The sequence below is a fragment of the Ornithodoros turicata genome, chromosome 1 (assembly GCF_037126465.1).
Source record: "Ornithodoros turicata isolate Travis chromosome 1, ASM3712646v1, whole genome shotgun sequence".
Lineage (NCBI taxonomy): Eukaryota > Metazoa > Arthropoda > Arachnida > Ixodida > Argasidae > Ornithodoros > Ornithodoros turicata.
This window is the reverse complement of record NC_088201.1, coordinates 187,604,437-187,616,861: the sequence shown is the minus strand read 5'-3', so window position 1 is coordinate 187,616,861 and position 12,425 is coordinate 187,604,437. Positions and strand designations below refer to the sequence as shown.

Sequence of the window (12,425 nt, the reverse complement as noted above, 5' to 3'; positions counted from 1 at the left end):
GTTGAGTGGTTGCTAATTGTGTTGAGTGTCTGCTGAGTGCATTGAGCCCTTGTTGAGTGCGCTGAGTGCTTGCTGAGTGATTGCTGCCGAGCGTTTATTGTTGCTGAGTGAGTGAGTTGCTGAGTACTGATTGTTGCTGGGTGAGTGCGTTGCTGAGTGGGCGATAGTACCGCGACCGGTACGACAGCGTGAATGGTGGTTGCCGCCAGAGATGTGCCGGGAGGACCATCATAAAGCAGGTGGAGGCCGGAAAGTCAGCCTACTGTGGTCTCCCTGCGTGTCCCCGGTGGAACAGTGGTCCCGGTGTGCCTTGCCTGCTAGAGGGTGGTTCGCTGCTGGTTTGCCGAAAAATTTAGGATGTTGAGGGGCCGAATTACGCCTAACATGGTGTTCGCTGTTCGGGTCACCAAATGTAGAGGACGATGGTCTTCCCCTACATGAGTCCCGACCGGCGATGATAGAATGTCCCAGCAGGCAGATGGACGTGGCCTCACGCTAGGACGGTGCCGGTAGAACTGGCTGCCAGGCGCAGTAGCGCGAGGCAGCACAGGCGCGTCATCCTCGTCTTCCACGGGACGCCACAAATACAATACATCCTCTGCTGCTGGCCTCACGAAAAAAAAGAGAGAAGAAAATCGTCATGGCATGACCGGCCAAGATGGCGTGAGTTCTAGCAGGAATCAGCTGTGCACCAACGCTGTCATGTTTTTTTTTTTTTTTGTCAATGTACCCATTATGGCCACTCATTGAAGAAATGCGAACGTCTAATCACTACGTGTACATATAGCTCTACGTGAGAAACTGATCTTAAGTCAACCTTCCTAATTTCTGTGTGGTCACCATGATGCCCTTCTGTTCGGATTTATCAAAATCCGTGATTACTGTATGCATTTCGAATTGACGTGTGTCATTAAACCTGATATGATTTATCTTTCTCAGTTCTCGTCTGCTATTGTTGCCCTTGGTGATTAGCATGGTTCGGTCAGGGAAAGGGAATAAAACGCAAACGAAGTGCGCAAAAGTGAACGTATCATGGCTAATTATGCACTACTTATTTTTCATACTGCTGACGTCATCTCTGGCGTCATTTATTTCAAATCTGCGCAACGGATGGATGCGTTGACCGTCTCTATCATGACGTCATTCTGAAGGCACATTGCGCCACCTGTTTAGATACATTTTGGGTGGAAATTTATTCTGAAACGGTGTGAGCTTAAAAAAGAAACGCAAGCGGTATCACCCTAATACAAAGAACCACACTTTGGCGTTTGCTGTACAGTCAACTGACCAAGCAGTATACGTATTAGAATGTAGATTTATTGTACTTGCCAAAGAATCCACCAAAATCACACAACGTCAGTCCAACTGCGCAGTTCGTTCCAAAACGTCCGTTCTACACTTCTTCCTCTACCTCTCTCTTGCCCATGACCATAGGGCTGCCTACAACCCCAACACTCCCCCCGACTAAGTTACGACAAAGTCTTTCAAATGTGCCGGAGTCTTGATGACACGCCCAAAACGTCCCGTTCGCATGTTTGGCTGCTGAGTGCCCTGAGCCTGCCCGCTTGCCTGGTCTGTAGTCAGTAAAGGGAAGGCTGGTTCCTGCGACGTACTCTGCTGTGTCTGCTCGGTGTCCGTGGATGGAGGGAAATTCAAAAGGCTGGGTGCAGTTACCATGGCTGCAGTATCACCAGTTATATCCTTTTTGTCAAGGATTCGGCGCTTGATGTGGTCAACGTGGCGGCGATGGAGTCTTCCGTCGGTAGACGTGACAGCAAATGAAGATCGACCCGTCTGCTTTAGTATTGTTGCCGGAAGCCATCGCGGCCCGCTGTGGAACATCCGAATATAAACTGGCTGCCCTACTTTGTATTTCTCAGTCGTTTGGCTTGATTCGTTGGGCATGTTGTCTGAATGCTCCTGAGGATGCATTAAATTCCAAGCTGTTGTCAGGGGGCGACCAAACAGCAGTTCTCCGGGGGTCTTCCCGGTTGTCTTTGACACTGTGCTATGCTGTCGAAACAACAAACGTGCCAGACGACACTGAGTGTTGTTCTCAGTGAGCTTGTGAAGTGCTTTTTTTGTTTCAGCGACCATCCTTTCGGCCTGGCCATTTGTGGCTGGATGGAACGGGGCACTTGTACGTTGCTTGATTCCGTTACGCTTGCAGAATTCGGACATCTCTCCGGAAACGAAATTTGGAGCATTGTCCGAGAAGAGAACACGTGGTATGCCAAATGTCGCAAAGGCATTACGTAGCTCCTGTATGATGTTTCGAGAGGTAGTGGTTCGTAGCCGTCTCACCTCCAGCCATTTCGAGAATGCATCGACTATGATGAGGTATGACCAACCGTCCATTGGACCCGCGAAGTCGATATGTAGCGTATGCCAAGGAGCATCAAGGCGTTTGAAGTCTTCATCCACGAAGGCTGGACTTGCACGCGCCCAAGTTTGGCACGTGTGACATCTGTCAAATGTTAACTGGATGTCGTGGTCAAGTCTTGGCCACCAGAAATGACTTCGAGCAGTGCTCTTCATTGCTGCTACTCCTGGGTGGTTTGCATGTAGCATTTGTAGTGCCAAGGGCTGAGCTTTCTGAGGTATTATGACCCGGGAACCCCACGTGAGGCAACCTTTACAGACGGCAAGTTCCGACCTTCGACGTCTATAGGGAAGAAGGTCTTCTGTATTCCAATCTGAGAAATCTCCCCGTTGGACACTTTCCAAGACCCGTGACAAGATGACGTCACGTTGAGTAAGCTGTGCCACTTGGTTAGCATCCAGTGGATCGCAGTGGAGTGCTTCTAGCATTAGTACGTCACCCAGTGATGCTTGACCATCGACGGATATGGGCAATGGGAGACGGCTCAATGCGTCTGCGTTTTGATGCCGATTTCCAGGGCGATATACCAAGGTATAGTCATATGCGCTTAGTAAAAGGCACCAGCGAATCATTCGGGGTGACAACATCTGAGGAATCTGTTTGTTAGGGCTCAAGATTCCCAATAACGGTTTGTGGTCCGTGAACACCGTAATGTGTCTGCCTGCAATAAAGTGATGGAAGTGTTTCATTCCAAAAACGATGGACAGACCCTCCTTGTCCATGTGTGCGTAGTTCCTCTCGTGAGTACCCAGTGTGCGCGAAGCAAACATTATTGGAAGCTCATCTCCGTCGACTGTTTGTTGAGAGAGAACGGCCCCAACTCCGTATGGTGAGGCATCACAGGAAAGGATGATCGGCCGGGATTCATCAAAATGTGCTAAAACAGGTGCCTTCACCAGAAGCTGTTTTAGTTCTTCGAACGTGCTTTGTTCTTGATGTCCCCACTTCCAGGAGGTCTCTTTGTCGAGCAGCCGGTACAGAGGCTCCGCCACTGTCGCTCTATCCTTCAGGAAACGGTTGTAGAAGCTTAAGAGGCCCAAAAATGACTGAAGTTCCTTCCTGCTACGTGGTGCAGGAGCGTCGATGATGGCTTGTACCTTTCTCCTGGTCGGAGTGATGCCTGTAGATTGGATGTGATATCCTAGGTATTCCAGTTCAGGAACCGCAAAAAGGCATTTGTCGAAACGTGCTTTCAGTCCAGCTTTACGCAACCGTTGGAGTACTGCACGCAGACGTTCATTGTGCTCTTCCTGAGTGGACCCCGTTATTAAAATGTCGTCTAAGTAGGCTCCGACGCCCTCTAATCCAGAGAGTAGCGTGTCCATGTATCTTTGAAAGATGATCGGAGCCACGGATACACCGAAAGGTAAGCGAGTGACCCGGAAGAGTCCTTTGGATGTGTTCAACGTAAGCAGCTCTGACGTGGGTTTGTCCACCCGAAGCTGCTGGTAGGCCTGTTGAAGATCTAGCTTCGAAAATATCTTGCCCCCCTGGACGATACTGAGCATGTCGTCTACTGTCGGTAGTGGGTATGCAGCTTTCGCCACAGCCACATTTACAGTACTTCTGTAATCACCACACAATCGAAGTGTGCCGTCCTGTTTGCGCACAGTTACAAGGGGCGTAGCCCAGAGCGAAGATGAAACAGGTTCGATGATTCCTTGATGCTGAAGCTTTCTAAGCTCTTTGTCGACGTCATGTCTTAATGCTAACGGCACGGTGCGACTCTTCAGGAATTTCGTAGCAGTGTTCCGCTGTACGTCAATATGTATAGGATTTCCTTCATGTCCAGTCATGTTGCCCTGGAATACTTCTTTGAACTCGTCTAGCAAGGCTTGACACTCTGTTGCGGCGACTGTATTAATCCCAGTCACTGAAATTCCCAGAGGTTCGAACCAGTCCCGTCCAAGAAGGCTTACGCCGCAACCAGCAACGACGTAGAGATCCAGTTCAGCCTCTGTGTGCTGTAGCTTGACGTGCACTCTCGCTTTGCCTCGTACCTGTAGTGGAGTACCAGTCCACGTCTTTAGGTCAAAAGTTGCGCTGTGCAAAGTAGGCCTGTCGTTATTCCAGAGGTGGTGAAATGTTTCTTCGCTTATGATGGAGAATGATGCTCCCGAGTCCACCTCGAAAACGCAAGGGCGGTTGTCTAACGTTACCTCTATGGTGTAACGATTCGTTGCTTGTCTTGAGGTGCGTAGTGAGAAAAGGTCTGCCCACGCCTCAGTCTCTGTAGCCTCAATGCAGTTCGTTTGCCGGTGTTGTTGAGACTGGCGAGTGTTATCGTGATCAGTAGTCTTACCAGACTGCTGCCGCTTCTTACTGATGCAAGTCTTTTCAATATGTCCAGTTTTCTTACAGAAATTACAGACTGACTTCCGAAATCGGCAGTTCTGAGCATTGTGATCTCCATTACAACGGTAACAACGGGAAGTTTGTTTGGTCCCCGTCTTTGAATTCCGTTGCTTTGTCGTCGTGTTGAGAATCTTGTTGCCTTCCGTACTACGCATGCTTGACTGTTGCTGGACTGTCGACTCCATAGCTTTTGCGATGTCAAAAGCTTTTTGAAAGGTGATACTCCGCTCTGAGAGTAATCGCTGCTGTACGTGGACGTCACGTAGCCCGCAGATGAATCGATCCCGCAACATTATCTCCAGTGGAAGAGTCGTGGTTGCAGGAGTTCCGACAGTAGAAGGAGTCGTTGTGGTTGATGCCTCTGGCTCGGTTGCGCGTGACGTGGATGGCGTTGCATCCGGTGATGTACCAACAGTCTGCGATGTTCCAGCGTACCAGGTGCCAAAGTTGCAGTCCTTGGCGAGAGCTCTCAAGGCATCCACGTATTCTGAAATGCTTTCCTGGGGTCTTTGATCCCTCTTGTGGTAACGCCATCGGCCTAGCAGTTCGGAAGGTCCCGGCTCGAAATGGAGATTTAATTTGTCCATAATTTCATGATAGGGTACCTGTGATGGCGATAACGGATGTAGGAGCCCGAACCTTGTTGTAGGTTTCTTCTCCGATGCAAGTGAAAAGCAACGCACGCTTCTTTGCTGCGTCCCGTACGTCATTTGCCTCGAATAGAAACTCGAGACGTTCACGCCATGATGTCCAGTCTGAGCCGGCAGTGAATTCTCCAAGTCTTGCGTGGTTCATGCTGCTCCCTCGTCGCCAGTATTAAAATGTAGGTTTATTGTAATTGCCAAAGAATCCACCAAAATCACACAACGTCAGTCCAACTGCGCAGTTCGTTCCAAAACGTCAGTTCTACACTTCTTCCTCTACCTCTCTCTTGCCCATGACCATAGGGCTGCCTACAACCCCAACAATACGCATAACTAATCGCATCTTCGGTCAGCCTGACAGACAGAGCACTAACACAACCATCGCTGTTAATGAGAAAAGATCTATGAAATTATTGTTTGTAGAAAGCTGTGACATACTGCGTACACAATGCCATCACAGTTGGGCCATTCCACGTCAAGTGATCCAGAGGTGCCGCTCGACCCCCCCCCCCTCCCCTAGAATTTTATGTGAATTTTTTAGTGGTTCCTTATGACTCCGAAAGCAACAGCACATTGGCCTTTTCTAACGAAATTGAAATTTATGGGGTGCAGAGCCCTTCAAAGATGCAGTAGTACTTGGCGAAAACCTATGTCGTTTTAAGCAAGCATTACGGCCCTCGTAAGGCACGGAGCATGTTGAAAAGCGTCTTATCTGATAGGGGAGAGTTCATTTTACCGTATGTAAGCAATTTTCACTACCGCATTGGCGGGCGCGACGCTTGTGGCGTGCACGAAATTTGCAAAGTTTGTGCAAGTTTACCGTTTCTTTTGGAATACAACATTCTGGAATTTCTTTAAAAATTTTTGTAATATAGCCCTGGTGTTGTACTTTCAACGTAAAAAAATCCAACCCCGCCGGTGCAATGTAAGCTGCAGTAAAAGATCGGGAAGTTGTAAAAGTTCGACAAAATGAACATTTTTGACGGAAACATCGGTGTGAGGAGGTCGGGATAGAAGCGTGATCAAGGTGTTATTCGATGCACCGTGTTCCTAGCAAGACGTAGCAAAAAATATCAGATGCACTTTTTGTTAAAGTCCAATAATAATTTTTTAATTGAAGGTGACTTCGCAAACGTGTATACGCACTGCGGCGCACCGTACCGAATGAACAACTCAGCGGGTCACTCACAAAACACTAGAGGGAAAGAAAACACGAGGCAGTCGCATTATTGAAGAACACATAAGGGTTGTAAACACGTGTTTGCCTCCTTCGAGACCCGATGGTTGTGCAGTGAGCGCTCATCAAGCTGGCCATCTTGCGCTCTAACTAAACTTTTAGCAAGCTCGCGGTGGTGCTAAGTGAGAAATAAGTAAAGACATGGAGATTGGGCTCCATTGAGGCTTCATGGTACCATATGGTTGATATTTGGCAGTGTGGCGTCCGGCATCCGTCAGTCGAGTCGGTGACATGACTAGAGTAATCACGACATGAACAATGAACAAGTACTGCCTGTACAGAACACAAGTGGAGAATGCTTTCACCAGTAAGTGCCTTGGATGTGTCATTGTTCCTTTCATTTTTTTGTGTTTTTTTTTTGCATGTGTGTGTTAACTCATTCCAGAATTCAGAAGAGAACCTTTTAGCTGTCTAGTCCTCTTGCACGTATATAAAATTTACTTAGTAGCTGTGACGTATTATCTTTTCGCTTTGTGCGCCAACAGATGTGACGTAAGTATAAGAGAAAAATTTTGTCAGTCACGGGTGCTATCTCTTTCGATATCGGATACGCTATTTCCGGGCATTCCTGCTCTGTACAAAACTATGATACTGGGTTATTCAGGTCAGGTATAACGTTTCTTTGATAGTCATCTTTCATACGGGGGATGGTTATTTCAGAGAAACATTGGCGAGCGTACGAGTACAGACTGCTTGCCGTGTGAGGTCTAGTGCTTGAGCCTGACCTTAAAAATGACTTCAGGGAGATATGTTGCTTATCGCTTATGTTGCTTATCGCTTTGTTCCTTGGAGTTTGATAACTACCATGAAACAACGGTAACAAGGGGTAAAGTTAGCGGTTTTTTGTGAGTTGAACTGCGAAAATCAAGATCTAAGCAAAGGAACAAGTCGAAAAGTCCCAGATCTCCCTGAAGTCATTTTTAAGGTCTTGCTTATACACTAAAGTGTATTCACATGGCAAGCAGTATAAATGTGCATGTCCTCGTACGCTCACCCATGTTTCCCTGAAATTACCATCCCCCGTATGAAAGATGACTATGAAAGAAACGTTAGACCTGACCGGAATAACGCAGTACATGTATCATAGCTCTGTACACAACACAAATGCCCGGAAGTAGCTTATCCGGTATCGAAAGTGATAGCACCCGTGACTGGCCCAATTTTCTCTTATACGTACATCTCAACTGTTGGTGCACAAAGCGAAAAGATCGTACATGACAGCTATACTAAGTAAGTTTTATACCAGTGCAAGAGGAGTGCACAGCTAAAAGTTTCTCTTCCGAATACTGGAATGAATTAACACACACACACACATGCAAAAAAAAAAGGAAATGAAAGGAACAATGGCACATCCAAAGGACTTACTGGTGAAAGCATTCTCCGCTTGTGTTCGGTGCAGGCAGTCCTTGATCATTGTTCATGTCGTGATTACTCTACTCATGTCAAGGACTCGACTGACGGATGCCACACGGTCAAAAATAAACCATACGATACCAAAAGCCTGAATGGACCCCACTCTCCACGTCTTTACTTATCTCGTACTTAGCACCATCGCGAGCTGGCTCCAAGTTTCCTTAGAGCGCAAAATGGCCAGCATGATGAGCGCTCACTGTACAACCGACGGGTCTCGAAGGAGGCAAACACGTGTTTGCAACCGTTATTTTCTCTTCAATAATGCGACAGCCTAGTGTTTCCAATATGTCTAGTGTTTTGGAAGTGACCCGCACAGTTGTACATTCGGTGCACTGCGCCGCAGCGCGCATACACGTTTGCGAACTTACCTTCAATTAAAAAAAATATTATTTGAGTTTAACAAAAAGTACCTGCTGAGATTTTTTTGCTAAGCCTTGCTAGGAACACGGTGCATCGAATGACACCTTGATCACGCTTCTATCCCAACCTCCTCACACGAATTTTTCGGTCAAAAATGTTTTTGTCGAATGTTTACAACCTCGCGATTTTTTTTAGTGCGGCTAACATTGCACCGGCGGGGTTTGATTTTTTTTGGTGTTGAAAGTACAACACCAGGGCTACATGGAAAAAAAATTGTACAAGAAATTCTAAAATTTCAAAAAGAAATTCTAAAATTTTATATTGCAAAAAATTGGTAAACTTGCACAAACTTTGAAAATTTCTGGCACGCCACAAGCGTCGAGCCCGTCGAGTGCGATGGTGAAAATCGCTTACATACGGTAAAATGAAGTCTCCCCCATTAAATAAGACGCTTTTTAACACGATAACAACGTGCCTTATGGGGGCCGTGATACCTGCTTAAAATGACATATGTTTTCGCCTAGCACTGCATCTTTGAGGGGCTCCGCACCCTATAAATTTCAATTTCGTTAGAAAACACCAATGTTCCGTTGCTTTCGGAGTCATAAGGAACCGCCAAAAAAATTAGCATAAAATTCCACAGGCGGTCGAGCGACACCTCTGGATCACTTGGCGTGGAATTGTCAAGTTAACCAAATTTTGTACCAACAAGCGATTTCGGTAGAGCCGGGGACGACGCCTTCCATTTCTCCAGTCCTACGTTGTGTGTCTGAGTGACTTCGGCAAATAAGGTACACACATGGAGACGGAGAAAGAAGCCGCAAAGCGGAATCGCGGCTCAAAGGCGCATAGCGGGACAACGTACCTTTTTCCAAGGAGGCGGCTTGTCTTGGGGTAATCCAAGAGAGCGCCGACGCTAGCGAGTTGGTTACTATCCAGGGACGACATGACGCGGAACACGCGACACAACACACACAACCGCCTTCTCAAGAAGCGCAGACAAATTCTAGTGGCATTCCTCCGTTGAAACATTCATTTATCCTGGAATGGTGTCTTGTGATCTGCGAGTAAGAAAGGCACGTAGCTACTTAAAGTGTTACCGAAGGGATGAAGGAAAACACGCACACACACACAAATCACGCGAAGTAAGGAGCGTCTACGTACAAGCGATTGCGAACGGACATGCCTTCACTGCTCTCTATTAAGATTAAGAATGATCCCCCCACCCCCGTTCTGCCCCCGGTCCGTTTCACGATGTCAGCTGGGCCGACGCCCACCGCTCCCGCTCTCGCGGCTACTGTCTCGGCTGCTCTTTGTGTCGTAAGGTCTCCTAAAGGCCATGCCTTCAATTTCACTGTGCCCGACGGGGCTTCCGTAGATGGTGCCCTCGACGCTACCTGTCAGCTGGTCGACGACCCGGTTCATTCCATTCAGCATCGGGGTGGCTTGAACTTTCAAGTTGTTGTTTCGAACCAGAGAGCACGCGATCTGGTCTTCGGAGTTGGAAAGGTAACCTTTTAGGAGGTTGACGTTCTTCTTAACCCAGTTTCTTCGACAAGAACTGCCTATCTCACTATCGAGCGACTTCTGGAGTATGTTCCCGACGATGAACTGGTGCGTGCCTTGGCGCCTTACGGCACTGTGCTGGCATTTTCGTTTCCAGTATACAAGGACCGCCCTACCATCCGCAACGGGACTCGCATAGTGAAGTTCGAGATGAAGAAGCCGGGAGCCAACTTCCTCACTGTTGGGTCTGATCGTGCATTGGTAGACTATAAGGGCATCAAGAAGGTTTGCGGAAGGTGCGGGTCGGAGGGGCACATCCGCGGTGACTGCAAGGCACCTCGCTGTGAAAGATGCGCCGTATTTGGTCACCACACCGTCGGCTGCAGAGCCCCATGTCTCCGCTGCGGCCAAGGTCACGCCACGGTGGATTGTGTCATGCGCAGGTCATACTCGTCAGCTGCAAATGGAGAGAGTCTCGGATCGAGGACGGCTGCCCTCCCTGTGTCTGCTGCTGCACCCCCTCAGCAAGTAGTCCACGTGAAGTATGATGCGGAATTTCCCGCCTTGGGGAGTGAAGCCGCTAGCCATGAGCCTATTTCTTCCGAGGCGACGTCGTCTGCTGAGACTGCGTCGGCAGTGGACGCCGTGGAGAAGGTTCTGTTTTCTTCCTGTGACGAACCAGCAAGTGAACTTCCATACGGGTCTAATAACTTGGAGGGCCCCGATGGTCTGCACGTGCTCAGTCATGGGCAGGGAGCTGGCCTTGCCACCAGCGGTGATGAAGTGAGCCCTTTAGTTTCATCTCCTGGTTCATCAACGTCACTCTACTCTCTGGCGGGATCTCATGATGAAGCCGCAAAGTTGTGTGATCTAGTCGTTGACGACCTTGCCGTTGGAGTCTCCGGGAAACACTGCTGCCACTCTTCACCCAGTGATAGCGACCCCGCTGCGCGGAAGACAATGCCCACACACACAAAAAAAGCCGAAACCGTTTCGTGTTGCGACGACGTGGACATGTTTCATAACTAGCCGCCTACCATGGGAACAGGAACACCGTGGTTTGCCCTAATCTCTTACGTCGTGCTACGCATACTGACTCTCAATGTGCAGGGGTTCCGAACTGCAGCAAAGCAGGAAAAAGTAATACAGTTCGCTCGTAGCGTAAGGTGTGATCTGCTCCTTCTGCAGGAGGTTCACTTTACCTGCCTCTCCGACGTAGTCAAGTTCACAGACCATTGCAGTGTTCGCAGCCATTTACGCCCCGGCACAAGCTTCCGAAGCTAACGGTTTCGTCCTAGATTTGGATACGAGCTTCATACCCCTCTCCGGGGCTATTCTCGGTTGGGACTTCAACTGTGTGCTGGATTCTAACCGCGACGTACGTGGACATGGCCGGGGAAGGCCGACGTGGAGTGCCCGCGAGCTGAGACGTCTACTGGTGCACCGTAACCTTACCGACGCTTTGAGAGCCCTGCGCGGGTCTCTATACTCGGCGACGTGGTTACGGGCGGGATCCTCGAGCAGGATCTACCGCTTTTATATACCCTCAAGTATTCGCTCTTGTCTTGTGGACTGCGTTGTTGTCCCCCACCAACCAGCTCGGTGTTTATGTGAGCGACCACAGCGCGGTCCTGCTATCCTTGGACATGGCGCACTTTGAAGCTGCCCATGGCACGCGCTGGAGACTGGACACTTCGCTTCTCTACAATGACGCCTATGTGACTGAGGCTCGATCCAGAATAGCTGGATACCTCTCTCGTCATTCTCCTTCCCCGGAGTCGTGAGAAGCTTTCAAGATATGGACACGGCGCCTGTTTCAGTTGTTGGGCCAACAGCGCGCCAGGAGGCGGAACGCTCTTCTGAGACGGCTTGCTGTAAAGATACGTGCAGTGCGCAGGGGGGTCCGTTAACCCCTATGATGGAGGAATACCTTCAGAGTCTCCAGGAGCGATATAGGCTCCTCCTTCGGTCGCCAGCTGGGGCTGCTCGTATGCGTCACATCCAGTCTGAGCCGCTTGCTGGTCTCGATGCCGTGCGCTACCTTCACTGTGCTCGTCGTTCGCACAGCAGCCAGCTGCCACCTAACAGCTTTCGTGACACCAACGGCACTATTACTGAGGACCCACAAGAGGTAGTAGGCGGCTTTGAAGCTTTCTGCCGCTCTCTTTACACCAGCACACCAGTTGTGAGTACCGAGGACAGTGATTTTCTTGACGCCTTGCCGTATTTTCACTTGCAGATCAACGTTCCGTTCAGGCTCCGCTGACTATTGAAGAACGCTGTATCCAGGGCAGCCTCTGGTAATAACCCGGGCACTGATGGCATGCCTTCTGAATTTTACGCAACTTTCTGGCCTACCATCCGCCTTTTCGTCTTTGAGCTTATGCGACATTGCCTGGGTGGGGTGGCATTCCCCGAGTCCTTTGGCTTCGGGCACATTATTGTGCTCGCCAACAACAGCGGTGATCTCGCGTACCCAGAAAACTGACGTCCTGTTACGCTTTTGAATTGTGATTATAAACTTTAT

General features: G+C 49.1%; 1 protein-coding gene across 1 annotated transcript; it reads right to left on the bottom strand.

Annotated features, from left to right (window-relative positions):
• Positions 1-1,464: 1,464 nt before the first annotated feature.
• LOC135391869 (uncharacterized protein K02A2.6-like) lies at positions 1,465-5,325 on the bottom strand. The gene has a single exon (XM_064622384.1). It carries the CDS (start codon positions 5,323-5,325, stop codon positions 1,465-1,467), a length of 3,861 nt encoding a protein of 1,286 aa, XP_064478454.1.
• Positions 5,326-12,425: the final 7,100 nt, after the last annotated feature.